This window comes from Musca autumnalis, unplaced genomic scaffold (genome assembly GCF_047663935.1).
Source record: "Musca autumnalis isolate F117 unplaced genomic scaffold, ASM4766393v1 scaffold_4, whole genome shotgun sequence".
Classification (NCBI taxonomy): Eukaryota; Metazoa; Arthropoda; class Insecta; order Diptera; family Muscidae; genus Musca; species Musca autumnalis.
Window position 1 is genome coordinate 60,980,616 of NW_027411977.1, and position 21,060 is coordinate 61,001,675.

General features: G+C 40.8%; 1 protein-coding gene across 1 annotated transcript in view; it reads left to right on the top strand.

Moving 5' to 3' along the window:
- LOC141401098 (band 7 protein AGAP004871-like) overlaps positions 1-21,060 on the top strand; it is a 62,708-nt gene that overhangs the window by 14,461 nt on the left and 27,187 nt on the right. The window contains exons 2-5 of the mRNA XM_073980936.1: positions 2,427-2,542; positions 2,661-2,733; positions 2,893-2,975; positions 15,365-15,568. Of these exons, the coding sequence (XP_073837037.1) occupies positions 2,427-2,542; positions 2,661-2,733; positions 2,893-2,975; positions 15,365-15,568 (476 nt within the window). The remainder of the gene's footprint in view (positions 1-2,426; positions 2,543-2,660; positions 2,734-2,892; positions 2,976-15,364; positions 15,569-21,060) is intronic.

The window sequence follows — 21,060 nt, forward strand, 5'->3', positions numbered from 1 at the left end:
TTCGTCCTTTTCTTCAGTGGGAGCATGAGCGCAAATAAAGCTGATGTTGAAGAATTTAGCTTTTATTCGAATTGCAGCAAGTCTTTCATTCACTGGGGTGAAGCTGGATACCAGATGTTTTAGTCTCCGACTAACTACGAATCCACAACCAAACTCATGCTTTACGTCATGGCAGCTATACTACAGTGCGTCACCTTTAGGTGTTGTTGTGACGCCTTTCCCAATCCATCGTATTTCCTGTATGGCAGTAATATCGGTCTTGTACTTTTCAAGTACGTCTGCCAATGCGAAGACTGCACCTTCTCTATAAAGAGTGCGAACATTCCAGGTGCAGATTCGCAGATCATGGTCCTTAAAACGTTTGCGGGGCTCGTCAACTTTAGAGGGGTTTGTTTTTCTTTTCTTTCGTTTTTTCATAGTAGGCTGTTTTTTCTAGGGGAGGGTTACTAACCCGACGCCCAAACCCAAGTTTTTAACGTTCTTATGGGAGAACGCGCGGCACATGTTAGCTCACTACCTTTAACGGGTGTTAAAAGCAGTTCCCCAGGTGACACCACGGGGAGGTCAGTGTCCACTTGAGATGAAAGAGGGACCAAGATAAATCCTGGGCTTTGCCATGTTAAAACCGGTCAGGACCGTTGCTTGGTATTTTCCATCCCCTACGTCTTCGTTGGGAGTATAAAACTTTCCACCTGAAATTTGTCCGTATGCGTCCACGTCTTCATATAGCCCCCAAGAACGGTACTTCCGGATTTCTCGTATTTTAAAGGTTGTGGTTTCAATATCCCTCCGAAATGGCTGAAATTTGGTATAAAGTCTTCCTTGGGGGTAAAAAAAGTTCCACCTGAAATTTCTCGGTATAGGTCCACGTCTTCATATAGCCCCCATAGAACCGTACCTCCCGATTTTCGGTATTTTAAAGCTTGTGACCTCAACATCACACTGATATGGCTGACATTTTGTATAAAATTTTTGTTGGGAGTATAAAACTTTCCACCTGAAATTTGTCAGTATAGGTCCTCGTCTTCATATAGCCCCCATAGAAAGATATCTCGCGATTTTCGGTATTTTGAAAGTTGTAGCCTCAATATCTCACCAAAAAGACTGAAATTTGGTATTTAGTCTTCGTTGGGAGTATAAAACTTTCCACCTGAAATTTATCTGTATAGGTTCACGTCTTCATATAGCCGCCATAGAGCGGTACCTCCTGATTTTCGGTATTTTGAAGGTTGTGGCCTCAATATCCAACCGAAATGACTGAAATTTGGCATTTAGTCTTCGTTAGGGGTTTAAACTTTCCACCTGAAATTTGTCGGTATAGGTCCACGTCTTCATATAGCCCCCATAGAACGGTACCTCCGGATTTCTAGTATTTTAAAGGTTGTGGTTTCAGAATCCCTCCGAAATGGCTGAAATTTGGTATTAAGTCTTCCTTGGTGGTATAAAACGTTCCACCTAAAATTTCTCGGTATAGGTTCACGTCTTCATATAGCCCCCCAAGAACGGTACCACCGGATTTCTGGTATTTTGAAGGTTGTATCCTCAATACCCCTCCGAAATGGTTGAAATTTGGTATTAAGTCTTCCTTGGGGATATGAAGCTTTCCACCTGAAATTTCTCGGTATAGGTCCACATCTCCATATAGCCCCCATAGAACGGTACCTCCGGATGTCTTGTATTTTGAAGGTTGTAACCTCAATATCCCTCCGAAATGGCTGAAATTTGGTATTAAGCCTTTCCACCTGAAATTGATCGGTATAGGTCCACGTCTTCATATAGCCCCCATAGAACGATACCTCCCGATTTACGTTATTTTGAAAGGTGTGGCCTCAATATCCCGCCGAAACGGCTGAAATTTGGTATTCAGTCTTCTTCGGGGGTAAAAAACTTTCTACCTAAAATTTGTCGGTTTAGGTTCAGGCCTTCATGTAGCCCCCATAGAACAATACCTCCCGATTTACGGTATTTTGAAAGTTGTGGCTGTGGTTATACATTTCTCTATTTTATTGATTTGTTTGAAGAGAATTTTAAACAGAAAAATTGTACGCAAAAACATTTTTGTACCTATTATTGAAATATTTGTTGCATAAGAAAATATATAAAATGCATAAATTTTGCATATGCAAAATTTATGCATTTCGCATAATTTTGCATATATCATATGTTTCGATTGCAATTTAATCAGAAGCCAAAAATATGCTCCGTCCCAAAATTTGTATCGGACCAAAAATAGGGGTTGCAAAAAATTCCGCTGTAACGTATGTGCGGCCTGAAACTATTATGTCGATGAGATATATTTTGTGTCAAAGCGTATGTACCTGTCCTGAGGGTATAATTATCCCTTTATACGCATTTAAATTTATATATTTTCACAAACACTTTAATATATGCATATCATTCTTTATTTTTTCATTTCCTTTTTTTAGTGGATGAAGAAGTTCATGAAAAGGAGGAATCATCGACATGCAGCACATTGTTAATATGTTTGTCTGTAGCCATAATAATTTTAACACTGCCATTTAGTTTGTTCGTATGTTTTAAGGTAAGTAAAAGAATTACAACTTTTTACCTTTTGTGGTAAATTGAAGTGACAATCTTTGTTTTAACATTAAATGTTGTTTAATTTATTTCACCATTTCTTCCCCTGCCCATGTTCTCAGGTTGTCCAGGAATATGAACGGGCAGTTATATTTCGTTTGGGACGTTTAATGTCCGGTGGAGCCAAGGGACCAGGTAAGTGTCAGGCACAAAATTGCATTTACATACGTATGTATGCATATGAACGTTATATGCATGTATATATGTGTGTGTGGGTTTGCTACATTAAATTAACTCAAACGTGCAATCACATTCGTATCTCAATTAAAATCTTTTTATTTTTAATATTTGCAGGTATCTTTTTTATCCTGCCATGCATCGATTCCTATGCTCGAGTAGATTTACGTACACGAACGTATGATGTGCCACCGCAAGAGGTAAGTAGTGAGTGCGTGAGAAGAAGTCCACCACACAGCTTTTTAATTAATATGCTTCATTTTTTGTTAATTATGTGGCTTATTTGCATTCCATTTATTTTGCATTTTTATTTCGTAGTTTTTATGTGAGTTGAGTTGATTTCCAATGCAGAAGCAGAACAATTATCGCAAATAAAGAAGTCAATATTTTTCATTAATCGAATTGTCTATTTTAATGTTTTAAGACATGCAAATTGGTTAAATCTTGATAGAGATGATGGCCTGTTCGAGGATAAGGCAATGAAAAAAAAAAAATAAAATAAATTCTTAAAGCAAAATTAAATTACGAAGTGGTCCAGAATATCAAACGGAAGGGTTATTACAAGGAAGAAACATAATGTTGGAACCTTTTTGAGAAGCATTTTAGTAGAGTGGTAAGCACACCCGCCTTACACGCTGGATATCTAGGTTCGATCTCCAGACCAGAATGGTGTAGGCGATATTTCCAAAGTATTTCAGGCATTTAAAACTTCTTTACTTCTCTAAAGACTCGCCGTTCGGACTAGGCGAAAAATTGTTGTGGGATCAGCCTATCATTGAGATATTATAAATCGGGCTGTACTTATTACATGTTTCGACTTAATATGTTTTCGCGGATTTCAGTATAGGCTATAAATATTTCGACCTATCCAAACTTAAAACATGTTGTAGTTGTTTTTGTACACATTTATTACATTTACATTTATTCCTGTTCATGACATTATCTGAAAAGGCGACGAATTATATTTTTCAACTTCTCCACAAACCCGGTTGTGTTAAACTGCTTTCTGCTTAATAAACAATTTTTTATGACTTTAAAGTGATTTATGGCTTTTGAGTTTATACAACACAAACCCTAAATAAGACAGAAGCTATAGAGCATTACATACATTCACTTCTACAGACACACTCACACATACTATAGCAAGATATTAGCCATTCTTTCGTAAAATCATCAGAAGAAAAAAAAAACAGGTTAAAGAATATTTCGAAACAATGACAGCGATAAAAACTCCACAATTGTATTTTTATATTAAGGGTTACAACTTTTTGGGGTAACATTAGGGTGTAACGTACATTTTAAACTAGTTCACAAATGTTATTAAAATATTATAGCTGAATAATAAATGTGCCTCATCGAAATAATGGTTTTAGGTCCCATATCTGGTAAGACCAAAACTGTTTACATAATTTGGAGGCTATCTAGCTATGTCCGTCCATCTGCCTGAAGTTGATATAGTCCACTCTTATGGGTACCTACCCCAAAGCTCATATTCGGTGATAATTAGACAGCGGAATCCTATGCAAATGCATATATGGTTAGGATGGTCGTAGAGAAAATCTGATTAGACAGAAACTCGTTTTATTACAAAATAAAACGAATTAGGCCCAGAAATTTTTGCATATTCTGCATATTTTGCATATTTTGACATATTTTTACATATCTGCATAAAATGAGCATATGCAAATTCATATGCAACAATATATTCAAGGATTTGTGGTCTAAATACCCCACAGAAATGGCTGAAATTTGGTATTAAGTCTTCGTTAGGGGTATGCAACTTTACAACTGAAATCTGTCCGCATAGGTCCACGACTTCATACAGCCCCCATAGAACGGTAGCCTCAATATCCCACCGAAATGACTGAAAATTGGTATTAAGTCTTCGTTGGGGGTATAAAACATTCCACCTGAAATTTGTCGGCATAGGACAACGTCTTCATATAGCCCCCATAGAATGGTATCTCCTGATTTTCGGTATTTTGAAAGTTGTGGCCTCAATATCCCACCGAAATGACTGAAATTTGGCATTTTGTCTTCGTTGAGGGTATAAAACATTCCACCTGAAATTTGTCGGCATAGGTTCACGTCTTCATATAGCCCCCATAGAATGGTACCTCCCGATTTTCGTTATTTTGAAGGTTGTGCCATCAATATCCCTCCGAAATGGCTGAAATTTGGTATTAGGTCTTCCTTGGGGGTAAAAAACTTTCCACCTTAAATTTGTCGGTTTAGGTTCAGGCCTTCATATAGCCCCCATAGAACGATACCTCCCGACTTTCGGTATTTTGAAGGTTGTGGCTGTGGTTATACATTTCTCTATTTTATTGACTTGTTTGAGGAGAATTTTATACAGAAAAATTGTACACACAAACATTTTTGTGTTCGTTGTGGGTATAAAACTTTCCACCTGAAATTTTGTCGGTATAGGTCCACGTCTTCATATAGCCCCCATAGAACGGTACCTCCGGATTTCTGGTATTTTGAAGGTTGTGCCCTCAATATCCCTCCGAAATGGCTGAAATTTGGTATTAAGTCTTCCTTGGGGGTAAAAAACTTTCCACCTTAAATTTGTCGGTTTCGGTTCAGGCCTTCATATAGCCCCCATAGAACGGTACCACCGGATTTCTGGTATTTTAAAGGTTGTGACATCAATATCCCTCCGAAATGGCTGAAATTTGGTATTAGGTCTTCCTTGGGGGTAAAAAACTTTCCACCTTAAATTTGTCGGTTTAGGTTCAGGCCTTCATATAGCCCCCATAGAACGATACCTCCCGACTTTCGGTATTTTGAAGGTTGTGGCTGTGGTTATACATTTCTCTATTTTATTGACTTGTTTGAGGAGAATTTTATACAGAAAAATTGTACACACAAACATTTTTGTGTTCGTTGTGGGTATAAAACTTTCCACCTGAAATTTGTCGGTATAGGTCCACGTCTTCATATAGCCCCCATAGAACGGTACCTCCGGATTTCTGGTATTTTGAAGGTTGTGCCCTCAATATCCCTCCGAAATGGCTGAAATTTGGTATTAAGTCTTCCTTGGGGGTAAAAAACTTTCCACCTTAAATTTGTCGGTTTCGGTTCAGGCCTTCATATAGCCCCATAGAACGATACCTCCCGACTTTCGGTATTTTGAAGGTTGTGGCTGTGGTTATACATTTCTCTATTTTATTGACTTGTTTGAAGAGAATTTTAAACAGAAAAATTTTACACACAAACATTTTTGTCTTCGTTGTGGGTATAAAACTTTCCACCTTAAATTTGTCGGTTTAGGTTCAGGCCTTCATATAGCCCCATAGAACGATACCTCCCGATTTTCGTTATTTTGAAGGTTGTGCCCTCAATATCCCTCCGAAATGACTGAAATTTGGTATTAAGTCATCCTTGGGGGTAAAAAACTTTCCACCTTAAATTTGTCGGTTTCGGTTCAGGCCTTCATATAGCCCCCATAGAACGGTACCACCGGATTTCTGGTATTTTGAAGGTTGTGCCATCAATATCCCTCCGAAATGGCTGAAATTTGGTATTAGGTCTTCCTTGGGGGTAAAAAACTTTCCACCTTAAATTTGTCGGTATTTTGAAGGTTGTGGCTGTGGTTATACATTTCTCTATTTTATTGACTTGTTTGAAGAGAATTTTAAACAGAAAAATTGTACACACAAACATTTTTGTACATATTATTGAAATATTTGTTGCATAAGAAAATAAGTAAAAAGAATACATTTTGCATATGCAAAAATTTATGCATTTTGCATAGTTTTGCATATGTCATATGTTTCGATTGTAATCAGAAGCCAAAAATATGCCCAGTCCCAAAATTTGACATAAATCGGACCAAAAATAGGGGTTGCATAAAATTCCGCTGTCTAGTGATGATATATTCCACACTTGCGGGTGCCTACCCCACCGCGGCGGGGGTTCTTTGATACCGGATTAACCAGGATTCGGCCAGGGGCTGCCACCTCAATGGCCAAACATTAGCTCTCTTTTGGGACATCTTAAGGCACTTTAATGTTCATCATGAGTTGTGTCAATCAATCTTCTAGGTAATGATAAGAGGGACATAGCGCTGGCTGAGCAGATTGATAGTTCTACGTTTTGCATGGGCAATGAGGACGTTCTACCAGAATTGGCGGAGCGTGCTATAATTCGCCTGGTCTGCAAAATGGTGTCACCTGACAACTCGTCGTTTCTCTTGGGTCCGATGATCTCTCTTTCGTCTTCAGCACCAATTCATCCCCTTTGAACGCCGCACTTTTATAAATTATGGGAAACCTAATTGGGATAGTTTCAGACAGTTCACTAATCACCGCTTCAGGGATCTGCCCAACCCTTCTGATGTTCAAGGGGCTGGCACTGGAAGTTAAGAGGTTGGTCGGTGAGCATAAGCGGAACAAGTGTCTAAATAATCTGAAGAGATGCAACATTGGAGCCGGAAAAACGATTTGAACCCTGGAAAGAAGGACGATAGGACCTCAGTCACGTTTAGAGACGTTACGCTGACTGATCCGAAGAGGTGTGTAAGTTATTTAAATCGACAGTTGAGCAAGCTCCGCGGCTGTGACAGGGCGAAAGGAAGAGCACTACGTCATATTAGTTATGTTCCTGCCGAGGAGAATCAACCACAATTTACAATGGATGATGTTACGAATATCATCAGGAATGTTAAATCATCCAAAGCGTTGGGCCCTGATGAAATCTCCATGGTAATGTTGAAACAGTTGGATGTGACGGGACTCGAGTATCTCACTAAAGTTCTCAACCTGTCAGTAGCCACCCATATCGTCCCTTAAGTCTGGAAAAGGAGTAAGGTGGTCTCGATACTGAAGCCAGGATGCCAGCAAATGTGAATTGTAGCAAAGACTCTGGAGTATTTAGTCCACCCCAGTGTTAGAAATATCTATCCAGTTGGCGATCATCGCCATAAGTTCCGCAAGCAGGATAGCACGACAACAGCGCCGCCAGCCGTGTGATAGAACAGTGATGGTGGCGCACGACTTATAAAAGCCTTACTGTCAAAAAATCCACGTGTTTGACTACCCCCCGGTCAAGTTTGAAACGTGGGATAATCAATTATATGTGTGGACGTCAGTCGTACGTAGAATTTAGGAACAAGAAGTCCAAGCCCCGAAGAGTAAAACAGCGAGTTCTCGAAGGTGTAGTGGTATGTCCGGATATCTTCCCCGCCCCCAGACAGCATTGAGATCATAACGTATACGGATGTTTGTACGATCTTGGCATCGGACACCTTCCCTGATGTCATTTGTCGACGGCTGAACTCCTATTTGACTGATCTTACCAAATTTTTTCCACGTGAGGAAGATGTAAATATCTGACACTAAATCTACGGTCACTTTTCAACCTAACCTAACCCAATTGGTGAGGTGACGGCCCCTTGTCGAAAATTCCTCCGAGTCAATCCGGTGCATAGAACCGGCTGCCGTGGGATCGCCGTGAATGTCATGGTTGATGATAGCAGAATTCCGACCACCAACTACCCGAAGATTCTAATGGTCACGACATGTCCGTGCCGTCCATGCATGCTACAGCTATATACGACAGGCTGAGATGTATTAGCAAGATCCCTAACCGACAGCACTTGTCTGCAGACATATCTCACATATAACGCGACAGGTCGGTCTGAAGTAAGCTATGCGCCACCAGTGTGGTCCGCAAATATGCATAAGTACAACGCCTTGGAAAAATATTCAAACCTGTCAGAATGTCGCCCTGAGAACTGTAACAGATTGTCTACGCATGACTTCCATTAACCATTTACACGAGAAGACAAAGGTTTTTCCGGTACAGAAACACAAGGCATGCTCTCGTTGCAATATTTGCTGGAGTGTTACTATGAGAGCCATGCTAATCACCCAGGCATGTCAGGAGCGATCTTAATGATATAGAATGAAAGGTCCAGCGTTACAAGATGGAACCCATAGATCAGCCAGCGCCACAGGCAGATTTGAATAGCATTCACACAGAAGTTTTAAACAACTATCGTGTGAATGTGGTCTTCAGATTACATCCCCCATCTATCGCAGCTGAGGTGCTTCAGATGCCACGACAAACCAGAGTAGTTTAGGTTCAACTAAGCTGGGAATGGTGCAGCCGTTTACATTCCTATAGGGCAAGGATCGATGACACCGTGTAAAACATCTGCCCATCATGCGGCACAGGTCCACTAAACACACTGTACCTTCCTAGAACTGTAGATTGTCCATAGCCAGATTAAGCAGTAAAACGAACATACAAACATATCATATACTGTTACAACAACAACCATATATAAGGATGGACAGAACAAACAAGAATCTCCAACTTTTCCCATAGAAGTTCTTGCAGGAATAGAGTGCATTGTTACCTTGTTTTGTCCGTTCCACGATGATCTTTTCCAGCGCACAAGTATCTCTTTTACTGCCAGAAACCAGAAGAAGAAAGAACTCCCCAGCCTCCTGCGGTGTACATCTGCTATCGGTTTTCCTCTCGGAACTCTCTCCTATGTTTGGATGGCTTTAAACTTCTTGGTTTCCCTGCTTTGGGTACGTAGGCCACATTTATATTTTTCATAGACCTCCGTTAGTATAACTAACACCGCTTCCGTTGAGTACATGGTGATATACTATCCAGCCTGGCGATTTGCAAGGCTCAATGCTGTTAGCCGCTTGTTCTGCAACACATAAGTCAGGACTTTAAGTGCTGGCCATAATGCTTCCAAGTCGAAGTCATGGTTGATTTTTGTACCACGAGTCGGAGGGGAAAGGTCCCGATTTTGTATATACCCAAAATGAGCACAATCCCAACTCGTTTACGTAGCCAATATCTGATGACAGACTCAGAGCTCGATTCGTGTTGTATGTGCTTATATTTCATTGTAGAGGTTTTCTTGATGTCAATGTGCAAGACAAAACAGGCGACCTAATTTAACGCCAATAACCTGGTTATAAGCCCCAAACTGAAGTTGGGCGTTATGTCCGTAAATATTTCAATTTATTATATCGTGTTTTTTATCTCGTCGTCCACTTGTTTACTCCATCGAAACGTTGGTCTTCCAGTTTTGCTTGCACGGCCATGACATGGAATACCTTAGAACTTATAGGCCTGTCGAAGGCTGCTTTTTAATCGACAAAAATATTGAAATTGTCAATCTGCATCACTTGGGCCTTTTCCAGGATTTACCGCAAGGTAAATATCTGGTCAATAGTGGATTTGCCTAGTCTAAGGCCGCATTAATATGACCAATTATATCATTGACCATAGACTTTAGTCGTTCACAATCGTATTTCCTGTGTCTGAGTAATATCGACCTTGTGCTTTGCAAGTACATCTGCTACTGCATAAATTGCATCTTTTCTATTAAGGGTACGAATGATCCAGATGCAGATCATGGTATTTACAAGCGGGTATGTTTTTCTTTTTTTCGTTCTTACGGGAGAAAGCGGCGGCACATGTTAGCTCATTACCATTTACGCGTGTTGGAGGCAATTCCCCAGGTGACACCACAGGGAGATCAGTGCCCACTTCAGATGAAATAGGAATCAAGATACGTCCTGGACTTAGCATACTAAAATTCGGTTCTGTTGCTTGGTACATTTTATCCTCTATATCACCCTATCTATCATGACTACAGAATTATAATTTTATTTTGCCAGAGGGAACCAGTACTTCCTAAGATACTCGTATGGGCGCGAATGAAGGAGAGCCACTCCGTCAGTACCACTCTTGTACACATTTTAGTAGACAACGTGATCTTTGTCACAACGATATAATTTGATATGGATAATGTCTAACTCCACCCCCCTTCCAATAATAAATAAACACCTAAACAAATAAAAAAGTATCAGTTGGCTTCGCCGACAGAGATATACCCTCAGCATGTGTGAATTGTAATACCCTTTTCCCAAAAAACTTATGTATCCAGGGGGTCTTTAAAATTTTGGCGTATGACCTTGCCGACAAGGATATGGATTAGGAAAAAATCTCAAAAGTTTTGTGGGTGAGATGCCTAAAGGAAAGGACCGACATTGTCCATTTTGGAAATGTGTCCTAGTTTGGGAGTCATTCCTCTCGATAGGATCATTGTATCAGGAAACATGGACTTGCCTACAAAAAACATCATACCGCTGTAAACAGGACACTAGGAGTACCTTCGGTAAAAATTTCCAAAGGATTCTCGCACAGACCCTTAACCACACATAAACAGAAATGTTGATTATTGTGTTACCCTAAGGAATGGACCGATAGGGCCCACTTTTTAACATAAAATAAGTTTGGACAAAATATTTCGGGATCCAAAGTTTGAACCAATCGGTTGCTCCGTTTATGAGTTATTGAGCTTACCATTTTAGCGAATATTTTCGCTTTTGTGGGGGACTTACCCGAGGGAGAGGACCTATAAGCACCATCTTCGAATTTCATCTAATATTCGAAGAAATATTACGATATGTATAGTGTGGACCAACGCAGTATTCGTTTTGGGAGTTGGAGTGTGCACCAACCACTACACATGCTGACCGTAGGGGTTTTTTACAGTTTTCGGGTCATTTCCTCAAGAAATATGGACTTGCCACTGAAAAAACTTGTACCATCGTAATTGGGGCCTTAAGTGCAACCGAAAAATCGAAACTTATCGAGAGGAGGTCCTAACCTACACTTTTCGGAAATTTGGTGTTGGAGGTATCCGAAGGAGTTGATGTATATAGTCCATATTGGAACCTGATCTATGTCTCGTAGGAATATTACGATGTTCAAAGTATGGACAAAATCGGTTACAGCTTTCGAGAGTTATCGTGCGCACCACTTAAGCGAAAAGTTTTGAACTTTTGTATAAATGCTGAGGGTATAAACGTTACGCAGGAAACGTCAAGTTTTTAAGCAACTTCGGAAATGTAATTCCGTTTGTAACACTATTTCGATAGCAGACCCTATAAAGTATACACATTCTTGATCAGGGTAAAATTCTAAGTCGATATAACCATGTCCGTCTGCCGTCCGTCCGTCTGTCTGCTGAAATCAAGATACAGCTCGCAATTTTTAAGATAAAGCTTTATAATTTGGTACAGGAGTTTCTATTACACCTAGGATGTTTGGTATTGAAAATGAGATATATCGGTTCACGTATTAATATAGCCCCCATAGGGCACTACCTCCCGATTTTCGGCATTTTGAAGTTTTTAGCCTCACTATAGCACCGAAATGGCTGAAATTTGGTATTGAGTCTTCGTTGGGGGTATACAACTTACAACCAGAAACTTCTAGGTATAGGTTCACGTCTTCACATAGCTCCCATAGAACGGAGGTACCGATTTTCGGTATTTTCAAGGTTTTGCCTCAATACCCTACCGAACAAGTAAAAAAGTATCAGTCGGCTTTGCCGACAGAGATATACCCTCAGCCTGTATATATTGAAACAATTTTTCCCAAAATACCTATGTATTTAGGGGGTTTAAATATTTTGGGCGTTTGAACCGACAAAAATGTTGATTAAGATTAAAGATCAAAAGTTTTGCGGAGGAGATACTAAAAGGAATGAATCGACATTGACCATTATGGAAGTGGATCTCCAGCCACAACAAATGGTGCCAAGGGGGTTTTTACACTCTTCGGGCTGTTTGCTCAAGAAGTGTGGACTTGCCCCTAAAAAACGTTTACCATCGCAATTGAGGCAGCGAATGCAAGTTGTTTCAACAAAAATCAAAGTGATTCGATAGCAGGTCTTGTCCGAAATTTTGTTTGGGAGGTACTGGATGAAGTGGACAAATATAGTCCATATTTGAACCTGATCTATATCTAGTAGATATATTAGGATGTGTAAAGTATAGACCAATTCAGCCACTCCCTTCAAGAGTTACCGTACGAACAATTTTTCCCAACATTTTTGAACTTTTGTGGGGGAGGTACCTGAAGGAGTGGACCGATATGGCTTATCTTTAAACTTAAATTATGTTTGGACAAAATATAACTAAGGCCCAAATTTTGGACCGAATCGGCAGATCCGTTCGACAGTTTTCTTGCTCTCCAACCACCTCACACGGTGTCATAGGGGTTTTTTGCAACTTTAAGGCTATTTTCTCAGGAAGTATGGACTTGCCCCTGATGAAACTTGTACCGTCGTATGGAGGGTAGCGAATACAAGTTGCTGAAACATCAAAATCAAAGCGATTCGAGAGATTGCCCTAAACTAAACTTTTCCGAAATTTTGTGTGGGAGGTACCCGAAGGAGTGGACCGATTGAGTCCATATTGAAACCTTATTTAAGTCTGGTACATATTTCACCATGGGCAAAGTATGGACCAAACCGGTTATTTCCTTCAAGAGTTATCGTGCGCACAAATTTTCCGAACATTTTCGAACTTTTGTGGGGGAGGTACGGGATGGAGTGGACCGATATAGCCCATCTTCGAACTTAAACTAAGTTTGGACAAAATATTACGAAAGCCAAATTTTGGACCGAATCGGTTGATCCGTTCGAGAGGTATCGTGCGCTCCAGCCAGACAGACAGACGAACGTACATTGCTCAATCGACTCCAAATTGTCTGAAACACATTTCGTCCAAACATACTTGGGGTCTAAAACCATTATTTCGATGAGGCACATTTTGCCCGTATGAAAGTGTATATACCCCCGTTAGCATAAATGCTGACGGTATAAAAAGCCGACATTTGGTATTTGTCTTCACTGAGGGTATAAAACTTTCCACCTGAAATTTGTAGGTATAGGTCCACGTCTTCATATAGTCCCATAGAACGGTACCTCCCGACTTTCGATATTTTGAAGGTTGTGGCCTCAATATTCCATCGAAATGGTTGAAATTCGGCAATTAGTCTTCGTTGAGGGTATAAAACTTTCCACATGAAATTTGATGGAATAGGTCAACGTCTTTTTATAGCCCCCAGAACGGTACCTCCCCATTTTCTGTATGTTGAAGGCTGTGGCCTTAATATTCCAGCGAAATTGATGAAATTTAGTACTTAGTCGTCGTTGGGGGTATAACACTTTCCCCTTGAAAGTTGTGGTTATAGGTCTACGACTTCATATAGCCCCCATAGAACGGTACCTCCCCGTTTTAGGTATTTTGAAGGTTGTGGCCTCAATATCCCATCGAAAAGGCTTAAATTTGGTATTTTGTTTTCGATGAGGGTATAACACTTTCTACCAAAAATTTGGTTGGAATAGGGGTACGTCTTGGGGGCTATATACCCCATGGAACGGTACCTCCCGATGTTCGGTATTTTGAAGGTTGTGGCCTCAACATTCCAGCGAAATGGCTGAAATTTGGCACTTAGTCTTCGTTGAGGGTGTACAACTTTCCACCTGATATTTGTACGTATAGGTGTACGTCTTCTCATAGCCCCCAAAGAACGGTATCTCCCGATTTTCTGTATTTTGAAGGTTGTTGGCACATTGTTGCAGCGAAATGGTTGAAATTTGGTAGTTAGTCTTCATTGGGACTCCACAACTCTAAATTTGTTAGTACAGGACCATGATTTGATATAGGCCCCATAGAACGATTTTCTTTATTTTCAAGGATTTAGGTTCATTATCACATCAGGACTACGAAAATTTGTCAGTACATGTCCACGGTAGAATATAATCCTTTGGGCATGTTGTGGGAGCATATGTATGTATCGCAACGAAATGGCTGAAATTTTTAAATTAGTGTTCTTTGGGAAGGTTTTACACACATTATCTAACCAAAATGGATGAAATTTAATATTTTGTCTTTTTTGGGTTACAAAACATTGCCGCTGAGTATGGTCGGTACAGGTCCACGTTGTGATATAGCCTTTGAAAAGTTGTAGCCAAAATATTCATTGATTTCTTTTGCTTAGTTTTTGATAGGCGCCGTCTGATGTACAGTTTAAAAAAATCGTCTACTAATGTTGCTGTAACTGTTATTTCGGATTCCGAATTATAGAAAACGTTGATGTCTCATTGGTAGTAAACCTTTTTTAAAAAAATAATATTATACATAGTAAGTTTATATATAACCTTATTTAATAAACCCACTGGGTTTTAAATGTCAATTCCATTGCTTATATTTCAAATAAATCTTCGTGAAGAAGGTTAACACTTCAAAAACATGGCCTTATTCAGCTAGCATATTACAGTTCTCCTAGAAATAAGCCTTGGCTTGGCGGAAGAGCTAGTACTTTCAAAAACTAACATAACCAAATTTTTCAATTTTACTTCAATTTGACTCGTGGTGGAGGGTATATAAAATTCGGCCCAGGCGAACTTAACGCCGCACTTACTCATTTTTATAATTAGAGATCTGTTCATAGCACATTTAGGTACACCACTTTTGTTACTTGTTGTTTTTTTGTCCAGTCCTAGGTTGAGAATATTTTGGTGTGTACAAAGTCGGCAGATTCTTTTTTACTTACCTTCTAACAATTTTCATGTATTTATTTATTTCTACAGCAAACATATTTGTTTTACAGCACAACCTAATGTCGCCTTGCAATAATCCTTTTAACGTTCATTGCATGGCATACTACTCCTTCACCAAATCTGGATAAGGACACATTTCCCTTACTGCCTACCCGCTTTGTACCTTATTTCTTGTTCTTCTTCTGCTTACAGGTCCTAACGAAAGACAGTGTTACGGTTTCGGTGGATGCCGTTGTCTATTATCGCGTATCAAATGCCACCGTATCCATTGCGAACGTGGAAAATGCTCATCACTCGACGCGTTTACTGGCACAGACAACGCTGCGAAATACAATGGGCACCCGACATTTGCATGAGATTCTAAGCGAGCGTATGACAATTTCCGGTACAATGCAGGTAAGAAGATGATGGTAGTCAGGTATCCTTTCATGTCTTGTCTTGTTGTTTCGTTATCGTTTTACTTTTATTCGTTTTTATTTTCGGTGGATATTGTCTTGTCGTTGAAAGCAATTTTTGCCAAGAACAGCAGAAGTAGCAGCAGCGTAACAATTTCTTGAAGAGCTTTATGCATTTTTTATTGCAAATAAATGTTTTAACATAAAAGTAATAAATGCGATACTCAGTATCGAGGGAAAAGGAGAGGGAGTGAGGAAGAGAGAGAAAGGAAGAAATGTAATTTGTTTTTCAAGTTACTCTGTTCTTCTTCTACAGCAGGAAGTCAGACAGTTGAAAGAACCAGGTTAAGTAAAAAAATGAAACTTAACGAAATGCAGTGCAATGCAATTGTTGATTGTATCTGTCGTCTGTTGTTTTTGTTCAACATTTGACTTTAAAATGGTTGCTTTGCTTTTATTTTTGGTTTTAGCTATTCAAGAAGACATAACTAAGTAGATTGTTGAGTTTGGATTTCTTGTTTTGGGAGAAAACGAAGATTACTAATTTTGTAAATTCTGTATTGGGCTATATTATGAATGTAGTGGAGCCCAGGAATAATTTGTTGAATATTTGTAACGATAAGCACTGCTTACATTAATGACAATCAATACATTGACACCTTTTTTGCACATTTTCTTCAACTGTGCCAGAAATAATAAGGCTTCTCTCTGTCTCTTTTGTGGGTCCAGTTTTATTCTTTGATCAGCAGAGATCAAATGCGTCTCTGATGATATCGAAAGCAAGGCCCAGTTATCTATGTGTGCCGTATCTGTACTACAATCTGCATTTTTGCAATCAAGGATAGGTCCCGAGTGTATGGTCCATTACTTTTGAGCCTTTAGAGCCGCCTGACTATCGACGTATATAGTTAAGGATCTTGAGAGACTGGTTCAAATCCTGTAACTAACTCTGCTGCTTTCCTTATAGCTAGGTTTTTGCTTGAAAAACGTTACAGCTATTGTTAAGCTTGTATGTGAATTAGCTTAATGGAATTTCGCAATAGACACCAGCAGTGCCTTCCTCCATTTTGGATCCGTCCGATCCGAATACCGTAAGTCAAAATGTCTCTGCTTGAAATAATTACTGATGGTGAGTTGAGCCTGATGAGGATGGGTCAAACGGTGGGAATATAATCGCTTTTGCTATTACTGTCGTCAGACTCAAGCTAAGAACGTCTTCGCATGTCAAGACTGTGACACTCGCCACATTCCCGACTCTCGGAGTCTAGAAACTGCCCTCGCAGCTTCAAAACGAGTCAGAAATTCGAGAGGTTGGAGACTCAGAATCACGTTCAAAATTGACGCAGCCCTCTGCACACTTGTTAATTTCGACAGAAGTGCTTCATTCCCAAATGCAATGCCGCACAGTGTTGCCGCTTCCATACAAAAGTGGACAAAAATAGAAGGAGTTGACCTAAATTGATGAATTTTTGAACAAGTGCTTATGCACAGGGTGGGTGATGTAGGGGATGGAAGATACCAAGGAACGGTCCTGACCGGTTTTAACATGGCAAAGCCCAGGATTTATCTTGGTCCCTCTTTCATCTCAAGTGGACACTGACCTCCCCGTGGTGTCACCTGGGGAACTGCCTTTAACACCCGTTAAAGGTAGTGAGCTAACATGTGCCGCGCTTTCATAAGAACGTTAAAAACTTCGGTTTGGGCGTCGGGTTAGTAACCCCCCCCCCCCTAGAAAAAACAGCCTACTATGAAAAAACGAAAGGAAAGAAAAACAAACCCCTCTAAAGTTGACGAACCACGCAAACGTTTTAAGGACCATGATCTGCGAATCTGCACATGGAATGTTCGCACTCTTTATAGAGAGTCGCATTGGCAGACGTACTTAAAAAGTACAAGGCCGATATTACTGCCATACAGGAAATACGATGGATTGGGAAAGTCGTCACAACAACACCTAAAGGTGACGCACTGTATTATAGCTGTCATCACGTAAATCATGAGTTTGGTTGCGGATCAGTAGTTAGTTGGAGACTAAAACATCTGGTATCCAGCTTCACCCCAGTGAATGAAAGACTTGCTGCAATTCGAATAAAAGCTAAATTCTTCAACATCAGCTTTATTTGCGCTCATGCTCCCACTGAAGAAAAGGACGAACAGGCCAAAGATATATTTTACGAGCGCTTAGAAGAAACATATGACCGTTGCCCTGCCCATGACATTAAAATCATTCTAGGCGATTTTAATGCCAAAATTGGAAAGGAGAATATCTTTGGCCCAACAGTCGGGAAATTCAGTGTCCACAGTGAAACATCTGACAATGGTATGAGGCTGATAGACTTTACAGCTGCAAAAAACATGGTAGTTAGCAGTACCAGATTTAATCATCTCGATATTCATAAAGGCACCTGGCTGTCTCCAGATCAAAGAACAAGTAATCAAATTGATCATGTTGTGATAGATGTAAGACATTCATCCAGCGTGTTGGATGTACGATCGTTCCGGGGCGCAAACATTGATTCGGACCACTACCTTGTTGCAGCAAAGGTACGTATCCGTCTAAACGTTGCAAATAAAGCACGAACAGACACAACGCGGAAGTTGGACATCGATAGGCTGCAAACACAACAGATAGCCACAGCATATTCCACTCAACTAGCCCAATTGCTTAACGCGAGCACTCCTTGTCTCGATAACATAACAACACAATGGCAAAATATTGTCCAGTCCATGCAAACAGCCGCAAAATCCATACTTGGATTCCAGAGACCTCCACAAAGGAATTCATGGTATGACCAGGAGTGTCGTGCTGCTACCGAAGATAAAAATGCGGCATATAGAGCTACTTTACAATCAGTAGCAACGCGTAGCGCACGAGAGAGATATCGGGAGAAAAGGAGAGAAGAGAAACGCCTTTTCCGCAAGAAAAAGAGAGAAATGGAAAAGCGGGAGTGTGAAAAAATCGAGATGTACAGGAGCCAGAATGAAGTCCGAAAATTTTACCAAAGAGTGGAACATCAAACAGATGGCTTTGGTTCAGGCACATTCTCCTGTAGAGACCAGCAAGGTAATCTGGTAACAGATACAGATAGCGTACTCAGGATATGGAAGGAACATTTCTCCACTCTGCTGGTATCCAATAGTAGCGAAGACGATGATGCCACAGATCCAATCCCAGAAGATGGTATAGAATGTATACCACCCGGCCAAGATGAGGTAAAAACAGCAATCAACCGGCTGAAGATTAATAAAGCAGCAGGAGCCGATGGCTTACCAGCCGAGCTGTTCAAAACCGGAGGCGACGCGCTGATAAGGTGTATGCATCAGCTAGTTTGCACCATCTGGCAGGAAGAACGCGTACCCGACGATTGGAACCTGAGCATCCTATGTCCCGTCCACAAGAAAGGAGATAAGACTGTATGCTCCAACTTACTTACTTACTTACTTACTTACTTAGCTGGCCCATTACAGAACATTTGTTCTATAGGCCGAACTAAGAAGAGATCTCCATTCCTCTCTATTTGTTGCTTTGCACACTGGAATACCGCGCCTTGTCATCTCATCATCCACTTGTTTGCGCCATCTATTCCTTGGCCTGCCAATTCTGCGTGCACCGCCATGTGGCATGTATTCATACGCCTTGTTAGCGGGTTCATCATCGCTCATTCTTATGATATGGCCTAGCCAACGCAATCGCTGCATCTCGATACGTTTAACAATATTGATGTCGTTGTATAGCAGATACAGCTCGTGGTTCATGCGACGTCGATATTCACCGTCAACGCAGATTGGTCCGTAGATCTTCGGAGCCATACATCAGCACGGGTAGTATCAGTGTTTTGTAGAGCGTTATTTTTGTTTGACGAGATGTGGCTTTGTTTTTAAACTGCTTACTTAATCCAAAGTAGCATCTGTTGGCCAATACAATTCTTCTTTTTATTTCACAACTGATGTCGTTTGTTGTGTTGACGGAGGTGCCGAGGTAGACGAAGTCTTTTACTACCTCAATATTATAGGAACCAACTTCCACAGTCGGTCCGAGCTCAATGGACGCATTGCGCGTCGACACCATCAACTTGGTCTTCTCACCGTTTACCGCCAGACCCACTTTAGCAGATTCTCCTTCGACCTTTATAAAGGTATCAGTTACTTCTTTTACTGATCGACCCATGATGTCTATATCATCAGCATAAGCAAGTAACATGTGACTATTGGTGTAGATTGTGCCACTTCTTTTGACGTTTGCCTCTCGTATAACCTTTTCTAGCAGGATGTTGAAGAGGTCACACGAAAGGCTGTCTCCTTGTCTGAAACCTCTTTTGGTACCAAACTCTTCGGAGAGGTTCTTTCCTAATTTAACTGAGGACCTCGTGTCAGTTAAAGTCATTTTACAAAGCCGGATGAGCTTTGCGGGAATACCAAATTCAGACATGGCTTGGAATACCTTTGAGCGCAGCGGACTGTCGAAGGCTGCTTTATAATCGACAAAAAGGTGGTAGGTGTCGATCTGCATCTCTTGGGTCTTCTCCAGGATTTGCCGCAGGGTAAATATCTGGTCAATGGTGGACTTGCCAGGTCTAAAGCCGCATTGGTATGGTCCAATAATCTCGTTGACCATTGGCTTTAGTCGTTCGCACAATATCCCTGACACGATCTTGTAGGCAATAGGGAGTAGACTTATGCCCCTATAGTTAGAGCATACAGTCTTATCTCCCTTCTTGTGGACGGGGCACAGGATACTCAGGTTCCAATCGTCGGGTACTCGTTCTTCCTGCCAGATGGTGCTAACTAGCTGATGAATACACCTTATCAGCGTGTCGCCTCCGGTTTTGAACAGCTCGGCTGGTAAGCCATCGGCCCCTGCTGCCTTATTATTCTTCAGCCGATTTATTGCTGTCTTTACCTCATCTTGGCTGGGCGGTATACACTCAATACCATCTTCTGGGATTGGGACTGTGGTATCTTCGTCGTCTTCGCTGCTATTGGATACCAACAGATTTGAAAAATGTTCTTTCCATATCCTGAGTACACTATCTGTATCAGTTACCAAATTACCTTGCTGGTCTCTACAGGAGGATGTGCCTGTACCAAAGCCATCAGTTTGATGCTTGACTCTTTGGTAGAATTTTCGGACTTCATTCTGGCTCCTGTACATCTCGATTTTTTCACACTCCCGCTTTTCCATCTCTCTCTTTTTCCTGCGGAAAAGACGTTTCTCCTCTCTCCTTTTCTCCCTGTATCTCTCTCGTGCGCTACGCGTTGCTACGGATTGTAAAGTAGCCTTATATGCCGCATTTTTCTCTTCGGTGGCAGCACGACACTCCTCATCATACCATGGATTCCTTGGTGGAGGTCTCTGGTATCCAAGTATGGATTTTGCGGCTGTTTGCATGGAGTGGGCAATGCTTTGCCATTGCGCTGATATGTTATCGGGATGAGGAGGGCTTTGATTAAGCAATTGGGCTAGTTGAGTGGAATATGCTGTGGCTATCTGTT